Source organism: Macrotis lagotis, chromosome 1 (genome assembly GCF_037893015.1).
Source record: "Macrotis lagotis isolate mMagLag1 chromosome 1, bilby.v1.9.chrom.fasta, whole genome shotgun sequence".
NCBI lineage: Eukaryota > Metazoa > Chordata > Mammalia > Peramelemorphia > Peramelidae > Macrotis > Macrotis lagotis.
The window spans coordinates 908,179,423-908,198,168 of record NC_133658.1 but is presented as its reverse complement, the minus strand read 5'-3'; the positions used below and the strand labels follow the sequence as shown (position 1 = coordinate 908,198,168).

Below are 18,746 nucleotides of genomic sequence, written 5' to 3'. Positions count from 1 at the left end.
AGGTTTGCCATCTCTGCTCCAGCTCATGTTCAGATGAGGAAACTGAGGCAGGCAGGGTAAAGTGACTTGCCCAGGTCACCCAACTAGTATCTGAGGCTGCATTTGAACTCAGGTCCTCCTGACTCCAGGGTCAGTGTTCTATCCACTGCACCACCTAGCTGCCCCTAGAAATACTTTTTAATTTTTATTTTTTTTCTAATTACACGTAAAGGTAGCTTTCAACAATTACTTTTTGCTAGATTTTGCGTTCCACATTTTTCTCCCCTCTTCCCTTCCCTTTCCCTCCCCATAACAACAGCAAGTAATCCGATATAGGTTATGTATATACAACTATGTTAAACATATCTCCATGTTGGTGATGATGCTTTTCTTTTGTAAAAGATCAGGACCTCAGGGAGGTGATGCCATGACAAGTAAGTGATTGCATTTGGTGGGGGGGGGGGGGTGCTGTGCTAAGTCACCAGCCTCACTGCCTCCTCTGGAGCCTTCTGGTTCCAGTGGCCAGATATGAACCTGGACTGGAGATGGCTCTGGAAAAGAGAATCAGAGTGACTTGCTACTGGTCACACAGCTAGTAAGTGTCTGAGGTCAAATTTGAACTTGGGTCCTCCCAACTTGGAGCTTTACCCATTGCACCATCTAGTTGCCCCCAATATTATTTTTCCATATTAGCCAGGTTGTGAAATAAAAATCAAACAAAAGGGAAAAACTGTGAGAAAGAAAAAACATAAATTTTGAAAAGTGAAAATAGTATGCTTTGGTTTGTATTTAGGCTCTACAGATCGTTCTCTGGATGTGGATCGTTTTTTCCACCACAGGACTTTTAGAATTGTCTTTGATGGTTTCAACACACATTTTTAAAACAACAAAAACAAAAATGGAAATAAGGGAATTCCTGCCCTCAAGAAGCTTACATTCTACCAGAAGAAAACAGCATATAAAAAGCTATAGAAATATAAGATAAATACTAAGTGTTGGGAGATTCCAAAATGCAGAGTGAAAAGAAATAGTAAGGCCAGCTCCTGCTGTTCCTCCTGGGTTTATTAATCAGGTTCCCCATCTCAGCCCAGGGAGATCAAGAACTTTGGAAATCGCTGGCCCAGATAGAAGTGACTTAGCCAGGCTCTCTGGACTGGCAAGCAGAGTGGCTGGAAGTCACAGTGCTAACATTTACTTAGTACTTTCAGGTTCACAGACCTGAGCCTTAGAGTCAGGAAGGCTGCCTCCTACAACAGCGACTCACAGCCTCACTTCTTGTACTAAAAGGCAATTCTCCATGACTAGGAGGTCTTGGCAAGGCAAATGTCTTAGGAGAGGGTCCAAAAAAGAAAGAAAAGATTGGAAAAAATTGCACATTAGCTCATTTGAGTTGCAACTAGAATCCAGGTCTTCCGATCATCAAATCAATTATTTGATGGGGGGGGGAGAATCATTAATGCAGGCATGGCAACTGAGGACAGGGGAGTGGAGGTGGGAAAGAAATGGGAAAAGGCATTGGTGTAAAGACAAGGAGAGAACTGAGTGACTAGAGCCCAGTAGGGGAGAAGGCAGTCGAGCAAAGAGCCTGGGACGTGTCAACATTGAGAGCCTCAAGGTCAAATGCTGGCTCCATCTGCCCCACAGAGTTAGCAGTGGGAAGACAGACACCAATCACTTTCCTCTTTGGGAACTTTGTTTCCATGTCTGAAAAATGAAGGCAGCTAGACTGAATGAATCGTGGATTGAAATTAGTTGACCCCAGTTCTGATCTTTAGGGCTTGGGGGAAGACATCTCACTTCTCTGGAGTTTGCTGTCCTCATCTGTGAAATGAAGGGGATGGATGAGATGGCTTCCAATTCCAATGAAGAGACAGTGAGATGTAGTGGCCGTGAAAGGGAGGTTTGGGAGTCAAAAGAACTGGGTTCAAATGAATACTTTAGAACCAAATATATACTCTACATGTATGTAACCCAGTATACACATACACACACGTGTATTCCAGTATGACCTTGGATCAATCCCTTCCCTTCTCTGAACTTCCTTTAGTTTTCTACTCTGTAAAATGAAAAATTCTGTCTTCTCTCCTCCCCCAAGCTTCTGCTTAAAGAGAACCGACTGGATTCTGACTGGAGTTAGATCATTAGGCGTGGATTTGGAGTCAGAGGACCAGGGTTCAAATCCGGTCTGCCCCCTTTGAGATCCCTTGGACTGACTTCTTTGCAGCTTCTCTCCAAGGACCCCAGCATTCAACATTCTCATGTGTCACGCGTCACCTGGTGGCCACCGCTGGGACTGCAGCAAAATGACAAGTCGGCTTGTTTACCGTCCACACTTTTCCACCACCTACAAACATCTCTGTTTATGACTCTCCAACCAACTCATCTGACCCTAACCTCTCCCTGACCTAAAATCTTGCATCTCCAACTGCTTTCTAGACGTCTCAAACTCAGCATTTCCAAAATCTAGCTCATGGTCTTCCCCTACACCCTCTTGCTAACTCTCCCCTGCCTCTTCCTAATGGCCCCAATCCCTGAGGTGCTGGTCCTCATGGAGACTGAAGGACAAATAACTTCCCTGTTACCATAGAGGGCAACACCCTCCCCCAGTCGCCCAGGGATTCTCACCCTCACCCCCTCTGCCATGTTGAATCGATGGCTAACACCTTCCATTTCCTCTCCAGTCCATTCTTTCCTCTGACTGCCACCACCTGGGGTAAGGCCTCCTCACCTCACACTTGAAACCCAGCCCCGGAGGGCCTGCCAGCACCTCAGTCCACCATTCAGCCACCACAGTGGTCTTTCAAAAGCATTCCCTAGCTCCAGGAGCAAATATAAAATCCTCTATTTGGTTTTTGAAGTCTATTATCCGGCCCCTTCCTAGTCTTATACCGGACCCACATGCCCCTCTACTCCAGTGGCCTCCTGGCTGTTTCGTGAATTAAATATTCTATATTTCTGCTCTGGAGCATTTTCTCCGGCTGGCCTCTCTGTCGGGGGACACTTTCTCTCCCACTACCTGGACTCCTTCAAGTGCCAGCCGGAGTCCTAGCTCCTCCAGATCTCCCCAGCTCCTCTTCATTCTAGGGCCTGCCCTCTATTGATTACTGACTCTTAGCTGTTTGCAGGTTGTCTCCACTAGACTAAGGGCTCCCTGTGGAATGCCTTTCTTTGTAACCCCAATGCTTAGCACAGAGCGGACCCTTTGCAGATATTGGTGACTGGCCTATCAGGTCTAGAAAGGACATTAGAAGCATCTGATCCACACGATTCCCTTTACAGATGAGCAAAGTGAGGGTCAGAGAACAAGGTCACAGAGCAAGCCAGGGTGAGGTAGGGCCTAGAACCCAAGCCTTCTGACTCAGGGTCCAGGAGCTTCTCATCCACATGCTGCCCTCTGAGATCATTTGTTTGAGGAACAAACGATCATTAAAGTCAGGAGCTGACAAAAAAAACCCAGAAGTCCTGGATTAGAGTTGACATCCCCTGGTCTGGGGCCCTTCCCAGCCTTGACATCCCCTGGTTTAAGGCCCCTCCCAGCTCTGACACCCCCTGTTCCAAGGCCCCTCCCAGCTCTGACATGCCCTCCTCTAAGGCCCCTCCCAGCTCTGACACCCCCTGTTCCAAGGCCCCTCCCAGCTCTAACCACCCCTGTTCTAAAGTCCCCGACTTCTCATATGCTTATATATTCAGAACCCTTCCATGGCCGACAGCCAACGTTTTACTATTCCCTCTCCATACCCCCCCCACAAAAGAAACAGGCCCAGATGCAAGGTTCATTGCTAGTTTGGCCTCTGCCAGGCCTCTTTATTGATATCAGGTAGACGCTTCTTCCATCTGCCAGGTTCCCCAACCATACTCCCAAGAGCCCACTGAGGCCCAGGGGCAATCATTCCCTCCCCTTCCCTTCCACACACAGAGGCTAGCTGGATGCTTGGGAGGGGGGACGGGCCAAGGGGGTGTTAAACAAAACTACCTTCTATTCATGGATGTGCCAGAGGGGCTTCTGTGCCTCCCTCCTCCAGAAGCCCTAGAGGTTGCAGACCCACCAAAACTTCCCTGCAGGTAGAGATGGGGAGAACTAGACCTGGGGTTTCACTGAGGCTGGGGTCACAGACTGGGCTAGGCTGGCTTTGAGGCCCTCTACCAAGATGCCAAACTCCAAGAGGTTAAGTGAAGCTGTGCCCAGACCACCCATCGGGTGAGTGGCCAGAGCAGGCTGAATGCACAGCCCCAGCCTGACCCTCAGCAGCTCAAGTTCATCACAGAGTAAGAACCCATTTTTTCAGATCAGAAACAGCAGCCTAGACTAGGATCCTGGATTTTCTGGGGGTCTTCCAAGTCACCATTCAACATTTCCAGCCTTCCACCCTCTCCTCCCTGAGCCTGCAGGCCAATTCCTGACCCACCACTGCCAGCCCTCTAAACAGCTTACGTGGGACATCATTGGTGTTGTTTCCCTGGGTATGGGGCAGGACTTGCCCAAGGTCACATAGCCTGTCACAAACCCCCAAATCAGTAGAAAATGGGTGATCTTGAGCAAGTTCCTTCTTCTCTTCCTCACAAAGAGAGGACTGCACAAAAGAGCCTTGAAAGTCACTTCCAACTCTGGCACCACTAGGCCCTTCTTCTACAGATGGGAAAACTGAGGCTTGGGAGAAGGGTTAAGGATCAGGGGTCAGTGGACCCAAGGCCAGAGATCTAACTAGGACTCCACACTGCCTCCTAAAGGACAATGGAGAAGAAATCCCTGCTCCAGCTGATCTATCCCTCAATCCCTGGCCCCTTGATCCGGTGCTCCCTGCCACTCTCTGGGCCTCAATTTTCCCATCTATAAAATGTGGAAGCTCGACCAGATGGTCTCCAAAGTCCCCACCAGCTCTGTGCTCGTGTGTAGAGATGGCCATGGAAATAAATAGCCTATCCGGGAATTACCGCGGGAGGCATGGAGTCTGCAGGGGAAGGGATGCAGGCTGGGGAAAGGGTGTTCTTGTCTTTAGGTGCAGGTGCACTCTAGGCCCAGTCAGGATTCAGTCGGAGTGGGGGGAACAGGTCTACAAAGGCGTGAGGGCTAAAGCTTGGGGCAGTGTGGGCTGAGGAATAAAGGTCTCTGAGTTACTTCTGCATCAACTCTCCTGTCTCTAGTAGAGATAGCCCAGGTTTGATGAGAGGAGGGAATACAAAGGGCAGATGCCACCGCCACCTCCTCCTCCTCCCCCTGCCCCATCGCCTCCCACCCCAGCTAGCTAGGTTCCAGCATCATGGGTCTCACAAACCCACCCACAGCAGGGAGAGGTTCTCCTTTAGACATCCTGGTGGCCCAGAAAGGAGTCAGATAAGGATGGTATCTGGGGGAGGGCAGCAGGGCCCTCTCCCCGGGTGTCCAAGGGCAGCAGCCAGCAGTGCCCTGGAGGTGTCCAGAGTCAGCGGGGTGGCAGGGCTTGCGGCCCCCCGGGAGGGCGACCCCCCAGCAGTAGCAGGCGGCGGCGACCAGCTTCATAATCACCCTCATCCACGCTGACCAGCAGGCGAATAGGCTCCCGGCCCACAGCCTCCCGAAGGGCCTCGGTCAGGAAGACACCCCGCAGAGCCTGGAGCAGGGCCCCGCTCAGGTAGTCCCCCCAAAAAGCATCCAGGTAAGAAAGCTCAGAGAACTTGATGTCACACACCACGGAACCCAGGTCCCTGGACTTCAGCACGGCCATGGCCTGCCCAAACAGGTCCAGTTGGCGGGCCACCGACTGGGGTCGCCGGGACACCACCCCCTGGGCCAGGGCTGCCCCGTGCTCGCAGTACTCGGCTCGGACTCGGAGGCGGATGTCTACAGGGAAGGAAGGGAGGGTCTTGGATGAGGCTGGAATCCGGAGCCTGTCCACCTACTTTCAATCACCTCCTCTTCTGCCTCAGCCTTGGTTCCTCCATCCCCTGCTCCTCCCTTTCCTACCCAGGCCACCAGATTCTCTTCTCATCCAGCTTGGACCCGGTTCTCCAGGGTCTCCTGGCTCTCAATGGTTTCCAGGCTATCACTCTTCCCCTAACCTCTCACTTTCCTTCCTTCCTAATCTTGACCCAACAGTTACTCAATTCAACCCTTGCCCTTCTGTCATGCTTCACCCATCTTGAAACTTGGGTTACCCCCCACCATCTGCCTTCTCCACCGCTACCTGCAGTGGCCAGGCCCACCTCAAAATCCTGCTACCTCATTTCAATTGGCCCTTCCCCACAGCATGCAAATGCTTTTCCTCCTCCCTGATGGATTCTCTATCCCAACTTTCCTAGCGGCTCTCCTCTCATGACCTCATCTCCTTTATGGGGAATGCCTTCATCTCCCTTACACTATACCCCAATCGCCCTCTCTTCACTGTTTCTTTCCCTGTCATCTCCTCCTTGGCTCCAGGTTCAAAGGGACAGCGGCCCCTTCCCCTAGCCGTAGAGATCCTTTGGTCTTGGATCTCACCCCATCGCCTCATCGTCACTCTCTCCCAATCTCCAAGCTTCTTTCCCTGCTACCTACAAACCCAGGTTTCCTCCATTAAAACAAAACAAAGGGGCAGCTAGGTGGCGTAGTGGATAAAGCACCAGCCCTGGAGTCAGGAGTACCTGGGTTCAAATCTGGTTTCAGACACTTAATAATTACCTAGTTGTGTGGCCTTAGGCAAGCCACTTAACCCTGTTTGCCTTGCAAAAAAAAAAAAAAACCCTAATAAAAAACCTAATAAAAAAAAACAAAACAAGACTGAACCAAAAAACCCGACCTGTCCTCTTCCTTCTCCTCTTTTCCCCATCTCCCCTTGGTGAAATGGTCTCCTCCTCTTATCCTATAATCTTGCCCAACCAAGTCTAAGCCTTGAATTACTCCCACACTCCTACACACATAAGGCTGACCAAGATGGAAAAAACATGCCACTGCCTGGATCCACTACCAATTTATTTTACATGATCTCGGGCTGACCCTCACTGCTGCTGGATGATCCTGCTGTACCTCCCGAATCAACTCTCTCCCACTCTTCACTTTGACCTTTCCAACGTTTTCAGTCCTTCCTCAAACCTTCCATGGTTCTTCCTCTCCCCACTTTCTCAGCTAAGGACTTTTTGTCTCATTTTTGGAAGCCATTCTCCATAAGCTTCCTCTCTTTCAGGTGCCTTCTGTACCTCTCTCCTCCATTACTCCCACCTCACATGATGAACTTACTCCTTTTACCAAGCCAATCCCTCTACTTGTTCCAGTGATCCCATTCCATCCCATTCCTAGATCAGACAGACCCCCCACCCCCTCACTCCTTTAATCTCTTCCTCTCCACTGACATTCTGTCCTGCTTACAAATGTGCCCCCTCTCCCCCACCCTGAAAAAACCCTCACTTGATCCTCTTCATCCCCACTAAGCATCCTCCCATATGTCTTCTTCTCTTTGTAGCTAGTCCTTGAAAACACCATCTACAAGAGGTGCCTCTACTTCCTTTGCTCTCGACTCTCCAGCATCTGATCTCTTTTCATTTGAAACTCTTCTCTCCAGTTACAATGATATCTTAACTGCCAAACCCAACAGACTCTTCTCAATCCACCTGTTCCTTGCCCCTTCTATAGCCTTTGACATCATTGTTCCTTCTCTCCTCTAGGTTTTCAGCACAACCCCTCTTTTTTCTCCTGGTTCACTCCATCTCTCTGACTGCTCCTTCTCCTTGGCTGGTTCCTTCTCCAGATTACAACTTCTGACCCTGGATGGCCCCCACGGCTCTGTCCTGGGTGCCTTCTCTGCCTCTACGCCTCTCAGCTCCCATGAAATCAATTATCTCCATACTGAGAATTCTCTAGTCCTGACCTCTCTACTGAGCACCAGTCTCATATCTCCCACTGTCAATTTGACATGAGGAACCGGATGGGCCGCAGACGTCTGAACTCATCATCTTTGTCCACTAAATTCTGCCCGTTCTGCTACCCATTACTGTAGGGGGCAACACCATCCTCTTAGATTCTTCACCATCTCTCACACCACCATCCCATAATCAATATGGTGCCAAGACCCGTCAACTTCACCTCTACAACATCCCTTGAATACACTGCTTCCACCTTGGCGCAGACCCTCGTCACTTCACACCAGCACTATTGCAATAACCTGTTTGGGGGAGGATGGAGAGTGTCTGCCTGCCTCAAGTCTCTCCCACTCCAATCCTTCCCCCATTCAGCCACCGGAATGATGTTCTTAAAGGACAGGTCCAACCAAGTCACCTCCTACTCTTTAAACTCCAGTGGCTCCTTATTGCTCCAGGGGCAAAAACAAAATGCTCTCTTTGGCACCAAAGTTCTTCATAACTTTCCCCCTTCTGACCTTTCCACCTTCTCTCACCTTCCTCCCCAAAATATTCTCCTTGATCCAGTGACACTGCCCTCCTGGCTATTCCACCAACAAGACCCTCCATCTCTGGGCATTTTCTCTGGCTGTCCTCTGTCAGGGACACTTTCTCTCCCACCTCCTGGCTTCCTTCAAGTCCCAGTCAGAGTCCCACCTTCTCTAAGAGATCTCTCCACTTCCTCTTTATTCTAGGGTCCTCCCTCTAGAGATCATTCTCTCTTGACCCTGACTCTAGCTTGTTGGCATGCAGCTATTTGTAGATTGTAGGCAGACTTTGGGGCAGAGACTGCCTTTTGTCTTTCTTTGTAACCCCAATGCTTAGCACAGAGTGGACCCTTTGCAAATGCTGGTGACTGACCCATCAGGTCTAGAAAGGATATTAGAAGCACCTGATCCACACAATTCCCTTTACAGATGAGCAAAGTAAGGGTCAGAGAAGGCAGATGAACGCCCCTCAAGGTCACAGAGCAAGCCAGGGATGAGGTAGGGCCTAGAACCCAAGCTTTCTCAGAGCCAATTCTCATCCAGGTGCTGCCCTCTGAGGCCCTTAAGATCACTTATTTAAGGGACAAATGATCATCTCTCTCTTTGTAACTTCCCCCACTGCCTCTGCCTCTGCCCTGTGGTATCAAACAGAAAAGGGCCACAGGCCAGGCTTTCACATGTTCACAGACAGCTCTGATGCTCCCACATTTCCCCAGGTCAGACGTTCCTAGTTCCTCCTTCCTTGAAGGGACCTAAGGCCTGACTTGGGGCCTCTATCCCCGACCTGGCTGTTATCACTGGCCACCTTCCCCTGGCTTCTATCAATGGCCTTCCTAAATCACCCAGGCCAACAGGTGAGGCCCAGTCTTCCTCCCCTACACCGTACCCTGATTCAGGCTGGACCTCACAGAACCTCCACTCACCACAGGTCACTCTGTTTGCAGTGGGAGCCGCTATGGGATTCCTGGCCCTTGAAGCTCCCTGGGGACCCCTCCGCCGCCTTCCCCCGGGGCTGGAGCGGCTCAGACTTTTCCTCTGCCTCTTCCCAGGAGGTGAACCTGTCAGACAAAGGGCTTTGAGTAAAATTCAAATCCTGTTGCAGACTTCTACTGCCTCTGTGACTTTGGACCTAGCCTCTCTGGGGGCCTCAGTTTTCTCACTGTAAATGAGCATTGGACTGGATAGCTTCTTGGAATCTTCGATTTATTACTAGAGGATCCCACACAGGGAATAGTGGGTCACATTCTCACAAATGTTCTAAGGGAAATCTAGAGAAATTGAGATTATCATTACTAGTGCATCAACTGAAAAGGATCCTGAGGGACTAGGGAAGGGGCAGGAATGATATATGAAAAATCAAAATCGGGAAATTTGAGTTGGTAGGAGAATAAGGGCCTTGAAAATGAACTGGGCAATGGGGGGGGGGGGGAGAAGAAGCTTCCTTTTTTGTTCAGTTTTTCAATCATGTACAATTCTCTATGACCCCATTTGGTGTTTCCTTGGTAGAAATACTAGAATGGTTCACCCTTTCCTTCTCCAGGTCATTTGACAGATGAGGAAACCAAGGCAAATAGGATGAAGTGACTTGTCCAGGGCCAAACAGCTGGTGAGCACCTGAGGCTGGATTTGAACTCAGAAGAGTCCAGGCCCAGGCCTCTATCACTGCATCTCACTGCTGTCCCTGCAATCCTAAATCTAAAAACTATTTTTTTTGATACTTGCAAGAAGGGGCTGTGCTACCCATAAGTGGGCGCAATTGCAGAGAAAGAAGTAATCTAGGATCTGTTTTAGAGTTGGAATTTGATCTAAATGTCCCACCCACCTGTGAAATCATTTGACCGGCACTGTCACAACTGCAAGCCGGGCTCAAAATTCAATAAATCTCACACTTAAGGGATGAATTGATTGTTTGGCCAAACTACAGCAGCCTAATTTTGAAGCTGATAATTTGATATGGCCTGTGAATGATTTCTAGATATCCAAATTGCCTTTGGCAGAAAAAAGGTTCCTCTATTCCTGTTGTAAACCCAGAAACATTCCTGGGACTGTTGAGGTAGGGCTAGGAGGCACTTTAGGGGCAAAATTGAATCCCTTCCTTTTATACAGGCCTTCAGGGATTTCTCCAGGGTCACCAATGCCTTAAAAATGTAAGGAAGGACTCACACCCAGGTCTTTTACTCACTAAGCCATACCACTTTTCAAATTTTGGTTTTTCAATAAATAAACCTTGCTTGTCATACTGCATGGCTTCATTAAAGGTTGCAGACAGATAGATAGTTACTCCATTGGGCTTACCTGCCTCCCATTGAGCCCGAGGGGAAGTTGTATTGGCTGAGCCCAAGGAGCTACCCTGTGGCCTCTCCACATTTGACCCTGAGGGACTGCAGATGTAGCGCTCAGGGGATACTGAGGAAGAAAAAAAGAATGGAGTCGTTGGGCAATTCCAGCCCAGATGCCAAGTCTCCCCCATCCCATCAAGTCCCAAGCTCTGCCTGTCCCTCTTCCCAGGTTACACCCTTTATCCATGAGGTGCCTGACTTTCTCCATTCCTAGAATGATAGCCATCCTTTTAGGGTGGTCCAAGCCCTAAGTAAAGACCTGAAGTCTCCTATTTCCAGGCCAGGAAGGCAGCTGGGGCTATTGCATACCCCCATAGAATAGGGAGGGGGGTCAGCGATTTAGAGATAATGGAGGGGGAAGAGAAGGGGCCGGGCTCTGGGATGTGGGCCTGGCCTTGGTTATATTATGAAGAACACTGGAGTGAGTCGGGGGCCTTGGGTTTAGACCCTGGCGCTGCCCCCAACTTGCTGTGTCGCCTCTGGGGACCCCAGGCTCTTCATCTACAGAATGAGGACATTCACTGCCGTGCCTTCCAGCTCCAAGCCCTAGAATCCCAGGACCCAGGGATAATCTAAACCAATCTAAGCGATTATCTCGCCTCCGGCTTCTAGTTCCATGCCCACCGTGGGCTTCCCCATGTGGCACCTCCGCAGCTCCCCTTTCCAACACAAGCTGCATCTCTACCCCAGAGGGCCCGGAGGCCCCTGCAATCCCGAGAGGTCCGGCCCTCGGCCCCCCTTCCCATTTTCTTCTCTTCCCGCCAGGCCCCTCCGTGGCCCTCCCTGCCAGGCACCCAACCCGGACTGCGGGGCCCGGCCCGGGCCGCCCTCCCCGGCCCGGGGCCCCGCGTACCTGGGCGGGGGCGCTTGAGCGCCAGGCGCGGCAGCAGGTCCTGGCGGGCCAGCACGCGCAGCAGCTGGCGCAGCGGGCCCAGGCGGGCCTCGTCGCACTGGCCCCGGCGCTCCAGCTCCAGCAGCAGCTCCGGGCCGGAGCGCGCGGGGGCCGGGGCCGGGGCCGGGGCCGGGGCCGGGCCGGGGCCGCGCTCGGGGGCCGGCAGCGCCTCGCTGAGCAGGAAGGCCAGCACGGACAGCTCCTGCTGGCTCAGCTGCGCGCCCACCACCTGGAACATGCGGTGCAGCGGCTGCAGCCCGTGGCGGGCCAGGCCCGCGTCCTCCTCCCAGCCGGGGCCGCGGGGGCCGCCCGGGGCGCGGGGCCCCACCATGGGGCCGGCGGGGGCTGCGGCGGCCGGCGCCTGGGGGCGGCAGGAAGGCGGCGTCACGGCGCGCCCGCGGCCCCTCCGCGGAGGCCGCTTGCTACCTGCCCGGCCCGGGGCGCGGGGTCCGGACGAACGGCCCCTCCCCAGGCGCGGGGGGGCCCCCCGCCCCCCGCCCGATGGCGCAGGCCCGACGCTCCGCGGCCTCGGCCGCCCGCCCGGGGGTCGCGTCCACCCGGGGGCCTCCGGGACTGGCGGCGGCCGGGCGGCTTCTCGCACCTTCTCTGCCACTGCGCCTGCGCCGCGAGCGCCCCGCCCCGCCCCCGCCCAGCGAGGCCACGCACCCGCGCAGGTGCGAGCGCGCCGCCCGGCTCTGCGCAGGCGCCGAGGGCGGCCTCCCTTCGCACCTGCCCCCCCGCCCCTTCCCACGCCGGCGAGGGCGGGGGCGGGGGGAGGAGTCGGGAAGGAGGGGAGACGTCCCGCACCTGTGCACCCGAGCTCACCTGAGGTCGCAGCCGCCCCGCCCAGCGCCCCCCCAGCCGGAAACTGAGCCCGATGCTGGGCCCCGGGGCCCGGACCACCCCGAGCCCTGCCTGACCGCCCCCCCCCGCGGGGCCCGGACCACCCCGACCCCTCCCTGACCGCCCCCCCCGCGGGGCCCGGACCACCCCGACCCCTGCCTGACCGCCCCCCCCCCCCGCGGGGCCCGGACCACCCCGACCCCTGCCTGACCGCCCCCCGCGGGCCCCGGGAACCCTTGCAGGTGGGAGCGGAAAAAGAAAGACCCGAGTTCGAATCCGCCCTCAGCTTCTGCTCGGTAAAAGGGGGCTGTCCCCGCCCCCCCTCCGGGTCTGCGCCTGCCGGCTGGGCCCGGCCTCGGGGTGCCCATCACCCCCCAACCGGGACAGGTGGCCCCCGGTCAGAGGGCGAAACTGAGGCTAGAGCGAGAGTAGTGATGGGGAGCCCGACCGCCCCGGGCCCCGGAGGTGCCCAGGGACCCGGTGAACCCCGAGACCCCCCGAGACCCGGGGCCTCCCCAGTGGGCAGAGCGAGGCCAAGGGAGAAAGAGGGAGGGGGGGCGGGCGGAGCATCCGCGACCCGGGGGACCCTGAGAGGACGCCCCCCCCCGCGGAAGCCCCAGTCTCCTCCGCCCTGCCCCCACCATCTGGGGCCCCCGGCTGCGGGGGGGGTTCCCCCCTACCTGTCCTGGCTCCGGATGTGGGGCCGGCCGGCGGCTTCTGGGGTGCAGCTGCCCCGGGCGGAGGGAGGGGAGGGGCTCCGGGGACCCGCCCACCCTGACTCACCCCCAGCGGGGCAGGGGCCCCCCCGCGGGTCCCGGGGCCGGGCGTCGGTCTCAGGGCGGGGCGCTGGGCCCCAGCCTCCCCAAACACAAACTTCCTCCCTGACCCGGGCTGCCCCCGCCCCCGCCAGCCGCGCCCCGGCGCCCCGGCCCCCAGCATTTATTTAGCGCTTGCTGTGTACCGGGCCTTCCCAGGGGAGGCCCAGCAAAGGCGGAGCCGGACGGCCCGGCCACGGTCACGGTCACGGTGCGGGGGTGGGGGGGACAGAGGAGGGAGGGGCAGGAGGGCGGAGGAGGCCCCGGGAAGCTTAGCTAATCCTCCCCGGGCGGGGCTGGGGGGCAGGGGCGCGGGGAGCCCGAGGGGACCAGGGGCTTTCCCAGGCGGCCCCGGGGAAGGGCAGGATTCGAACCCAGCCCCTTCCCCGCCGGGCTCTTGGGGGGGCGGCGCGTTTCCGAATAGGCTCGCCGCTGGGGGCGCTGTACCTGAGCCCCGCGGGCAGCCGGCTCGCCGCGCCTCCCGCCCAGCCCCTCCCTCGGCCCGCCCCCTCGGCCCGCGCTTGCGCCTTGCACCCGCCTGAGCTCCCGTTGGCCCCGCCCCCGGCGCCTATTGGGCTCGGCGGCGCCCAATAGGAAGCGGCGATGGTGCGGGGTGCGCTCCGGCAGCGGCGGCGGCGGCGGCGGCGGGCATAACGGGAGCGGCGGCGGCGGCGGCGGGCCGGTGAGGGGCGCCCGGGGCCGCGGGAGGCGGGGCGGGGGGACCAGAGACACCGGCGGGCCCCGGGCCCCCGCCTCAGCCCCGGCGCCCCCCGGCCCCCGGGCCATGGCGGACGGGGGCGCCGCGCTGCTGCGGCCCCAGTACATCTGCTCGGCCTGCGGCCTGCTGGACGACTCGCTGGAGGCGGTGCTGGCGCACCAGCGGCTGCACCCCGCGCCCGCCGCGCCCCGCGGCGCCCCGCCGGCCCCCGAGGCGCCGCTGCCGGGCCCCGAGCCGCCGCTGCCGGGCCCCGAGCCCGGGCCGCCCTGCGGGCCGCTGCAGGGCCAGGGCCAGGTCCAGTACCACTGCGGCGGCTGCGCGCGGCTCTTCCTGTCGCCCGACCTCTGGCTGGCGCACTGCCAGGCCTGCCCCGCGCCCCCGGAGCCCGCGCCCATGGAGCCCTACGAGTGCCCCGAGTGCGCGCAGCTGCTGGACACGCCCGAGGAGTTCCTGGAGCACCAGGGCACCCACTTCGCCTCCCTGGAGAAGGAGCAGGCGGACGGCGCGGAGGACGAGGAGGGGCCGCCGGCGCCCGAGGACGAGGGAGCGCCCCGGGGCCGCCCGTGCGGGGACGGCCCGGGGGCCTGGGGCGCGGCCGAGGAGCCCCGGCCGCCCCGGAGGGGGCCCCCGGCCCCGGCGGCCGCCCTCCACCGCTGCGCGCAGTGCCAGCGGGGCTTCAGCTCCGCCAACCGCCTGCTGGCCCACGGCCGCGCCCACGTCGGGGGCACCCACGAGTGCCCGGCCTGCTCCAAGGTCTTCAAGAAAGCCGCCTCCCTGGAGCAGCACCTCCGGCTCCACCGGGGCGAGGCCCGCTACCTGTGCGTGGACTGCGGCCGGGGCTTCGGGACCGAGCTCACCCTGGTCGCCCACCGCCGGGCCCACACGGCCAACCCCCTGCACCGCTGCCCCTGCGGCAAGACGTTCAGCAACATGACGAAATTCCTCTACCACCGGAGGACCCACGCGGGCAAGAGCGGGGCGCCCCCGCCGGCCCCCGCCCCGCCGCCGCCGCTGCCCCCCGCCGCCCTGCCCTGCCCGCACTGCGCCAAGTCCTTTCCCTCGGCTGCCCGGCTGGCCAGGCACAGGCGCGCCGTGCACTCCCCACCCGAGAGGCGGCACCGCTGTGGGGTCTGCGGCAAAGGCTTCAAGAAGCTGGTCCACGTGCGCAACCACCTGCGCACGCACACCGGCGAGCGGCCCTTCCAGTGCCACGCCTGCGGGAAGACCTTCGCCTCCCTGGCCAACCTCAGCCGCCACCAGCTGACCCACACGGGCGCCCGGCCCTACCCCTGCCCCGACTGCGGCAAGCGGTTCACCCAGAGCTCCAACCTGCAGCAGCACCGGCAGCTGCACGGCCGCTCCGGGGCCTTCTCCCGGACCTCCCGCCTCCAGGCCCGTCTGGCCACGGTCCGGACCCTGTACGGGAAGGGGGCGGCCGGCAGAGCCGGGCTGCGGCACCAGCAGCGGGGCCGCGTGGGGCACGAGGAGCCCAAAGCCCCTCCCAGCCCCGCCGCACCCCCCACCCCGCCGGCTTCCGTCCCGCAGCAGACCATCATGTGCACGGAGCTGGGCGAGACCATCGCCATCATCGAGACTTCGCAGCCTCTCGCCCTGGTGGACACGTTGCAGCTGTGCCAGGTGGCACTGGGAGCTGGGGGGCTGCACCTGGGGGGTACGGGTGGGGCTGGGGGGTTGTTGCACCTAGATGCTGCTTTCGTGTGAAAGACCCAGACGGGTGGGGGAGCCCGGCTCTTAATAAATGAGTTTGCAGTGGACGTAGCTATGTACCCTAGATCGAGGACAGGCGACTGGCCGACCCTTTATAGATCAGGAAATTAAGGGCCCCAGAATCCAGTGATTTAGGGGAGCCAAAGTGAGCTGCCCTTGTCTGCCTCCGGCCTCCAGCTGCAGAACTGGCCTCTTCCTTACTCATATGGGGACAAAGGAGAATGTGCCTGGAGGTCGGGTGGGCGTCTCCTGGCTGCCCCGGACTCCTGCTTTCTAAGGCCCCTCCCTGGGCACGGTGAATCAGGATTCCAAAAGGCATCTGCCTTGACCCACAGAGAATCTCTGTGCTAATTCCTCTTGCCAGCTGGGTATTTGAGCAGCCACGGACTAGTGGTCAGCCAGAGCAGCCCATTCCCCCACTACCCCAGGCTTAGCAGGACAATCAGAAACACGATTCCACCCCCTCACCTCCCTGATGAGAGGCCAGCTAGCCAATCCAGGGCCCTTGGGGCCACCAGCTCACAAGCGCAGAGGGAGAGACTGAGCCCTAAAGGGGAGCTGCCAAGAGTCTCTGCCTGGGAAGGGGGAACCCCAGGATGAAGCCCTGGCCTCAGCAGGCCCATGGGAGGTAAAGGGAAAATGGCATTCCCACTTTCTAGAAGAGGAATAAGTCTTACCCCTTACCCTTACCCCTCCAGGGCAGAAGCCCACTAGCCAACCCTGAGAATTCCCCTCATGTCGCCAAGCCAGAAGGGACCAGAAGGAACCCACTGGCTCCTGGACAGATTTGTTCCATGCACACGCTTTAGCCCACTTTCCCAGGAGGACCAGAGGGGCAGGCCAAGCCTGACCAGAGGGACTTCCTTGGGCACCTAGCAGTGTCCTGGCGACACCACTGGATGGAGGGAAAAAACCTAAATCTCACCTCATCAGTCACCAACATTTGCCAAACACCTACAGTGAGCCCAGCACTGAAAGAGAAAAAGGCAAATGGCAGCCCCTGCTCCCAAGCTGCTCAGGTTCACAACACCATAGAAACAGCACTTCTGGATAATTGGGGGGTAGGGGCAGGTAATAAGACACTGGCACTGTCAAAGAGCTGGGAAGCTGAGAGGGACCAGGTGTGGGCATGGTCACTGGATCATGACTGGAAAATGGAGCAGGGGCTAGGGTAGGGAAGTGTTCCATTTAAAAGTTGGAGAGGGGAATGACTATAAGTTCCATCTGGAGGCCCAGTGGCTGCAAGTCTGACCTGTACCAGGGTGGGGACAGTGATAGAAGTTAGGAGGGGGCTTAGGGGGTGGGAGTGGGAGTAGGGTGCTGATGAAGTCAGTTTGGAACATACCAGGTTAGACTTGGACAAACCAATCTGGGAATCGGCTATAGAGCAGATTTAGTTAAAATTTGGGGAGCTGATGATGATAGAGGAAGGACTAGGGACAAGGCCTTGGGGGACCCATGCATGACTTTGGAGGAGGCTGAGTCAGGAGAGGATGAGGAAAGCCCAGGGAAGTCAGGGTCCCCAGCCAGAGGCTAAATGAGAGGAGGGAGAGGTCATCTCAGCCCTAGGGGCGCCTTGGGGTGCCTGCCCCAGCCACCAGTGGTCTGCAGGCTTGTAGTGCCCAATATGTGGCCCACAATCCAACTATCAGTTCAAGTTGCCCAAGGCCATTTCAGTGGAAGACTGCAAGACTTGGCCATAAACCCCAGGCTGGTGATGGCAGTCAGGTTCTGGTTCAGAAGGGATGACCAGGAATGAAGCCTGCAGGACACCCTGGTGAGGTGGCCAGGCGGCCTTGGCAGTCAGAGGCCGGTAGGATCCAGCTCCAGGGGTGGGGTGGGGGGCTACCACATTACTCCCATGTCTTAGCACCTTAGTGGTGTGCTCTGGTTTGGGCTGCACTGAGGCCTATATAGTAGAAGCCTGCTCTCTAGGCTGAGTTAGGTGTTTCCCTAACAAATGGTTGTGTGGTCTCTGTCTGAATACCGGCAGATGCTGAGCAAACTCGATATGTCACATTTGTTAGGGGGATTCAACCCCCTACCTTGTGAAGACCTTCCTTCACCTCCTGGCAGTTCTCAGGAATTACTCAACAATGAACAAAACTCTGCTCTGCCAGGGGCCGGGTTCTGCTCTCAAACCAAGCCGGTGTTCCCCTCTCCCACAGCAGTCTTTCAAATCTGGCCTCAGACACCTATTAGCTGTGGGACTGGGCAGGCCTGCCTCAGTTTCCTCCTCTGTAAAAGGAGGATAGAACTGGGCCTCCCTTGCAGCTTTGTTGTGAGGACCATGTGAGATAAAAGCCAGGCCCACAGTAGGTGCAGGACACCAACAGGAGATGATCTTCTGTGCAGCCAGGACTTTCACCATATCCTGGCAGGATCTCAAGGACCCAGGCCCACCCAAGTCTCCCCCTCGAGAACCCTGGGACCTTCTCAGCTCTCGTGGCTGACGTCACCGTCCCACAGACCCATCTGGCTGTTTCTCCTCTATCTTCCCAAATACACAAGCCCAGCCCTTCATTCTGCCCTGGTCCATGACAAGCTTGCTTTCTAGGCCTTCATCCCAATCACTGCCCTCGGTTTCCTTCTCTCTAAAATGGCAATAAACACATGTCCACATGCTGCCTACCCAGAGCCTTTATTTGTGGGGATAAATGTTTTCCAACCCTAAGTTAGCCTAGAGGAATGAGGTCTGGCATGGAATCCCAGCTTGGAAGGGCCTAAAGGAAACATGGAGGCCAACAGGGAGAGGGAGGTCCAGGAGGGAAAGAGCCCCTGGCAGAGTCAGGGTGAGGGACCAGCAGCCCACACCCCCCTCCTCAGCTTGCCCCAAGGGAAACCAGGGGCAGAGGCAGCTCCTTTCTCATGCCAATAATTTATTGAACGGAAAGTTCTGTACACAGGCAAACCCTACTTTGGGAACTAAGACATCAGGACCCCCCCAGCCCCCCTCCCTCCCGGTCCCTGGGGGCTGGGGGGCAAGGGGAGGGGGGCTGAGGGGGACAGTGGTGAGGGAGGATGGGAACACAGCTGGGGGTGGGGAAATGGGCGGCGCGAATCATTGCAACATTTTCTTTAAGAAAAAATTATAACAAT

At 57.4% G+C, this 18,746-nt stretch overlaps 2 protein-coding genes across 3 annotated transcripts; one reads left to right on the top strand and one right to left on the bottom strand.

Moving 5' to 3' along the window:
- Positions 1 to 3,751: 3,751 nt before the first annotated feature.
- On the bottom strand, positions 3,752 to 13,397 carry DEDD2 (death effector domain containing 2). 2 transcript variants are annotated; one of them, XM_074219393.1, is made up of 4 exons: positions 13,067 to 13,397; positions 10,608 to 10,718; positions 9,236 to 9,370; positions 3,752 to 5,797 (listed from the first exon to the last, which is right to left on the bottom strand). In XM_074219393.1, exons 1-4 carry the CDS (start codon positions 13,323 to 13,325, stop codon positions 5,400 to 5,402), a joined length of 903 nt encoding a protein of 300 aa, XP_074075494.1. In that variant the 5' UTR covers positions 13,326 to 13,397; the 3' UTR covers positions 3,752 to 5,399. The 2 variants fall into 2 exon arrangements, with proteins under 2 accessions (XP_074075494.1, XP_074075493.1); XM_074219392.1 differs by lacking the exon at positions 13,067 to 13,397 and adding an exon at positions 11,505 to 12,166.
- Positions 13,398 to 13,893: 496 nt separating this feature from the next.
- Positions 13,894 to 18,538, top strand: ZNF526 (zinc finger protein 526). The gene has a single exon (XM_074219389.1). It carries the CDS (start codon positions 13,986 to 13,988, stop codon positions 15,639 to 15,641), a length of 1,656 nt encoding a protein of 551 aa, XP_074075490.1. The 5' UTR covers positions 13,894 to 13,985; the 3' UTR covers positions 15,642 to 18,538.
- The last annotated feature ends 208 nt before the right edge of the window (positions 18,539 to 18,746 follow it).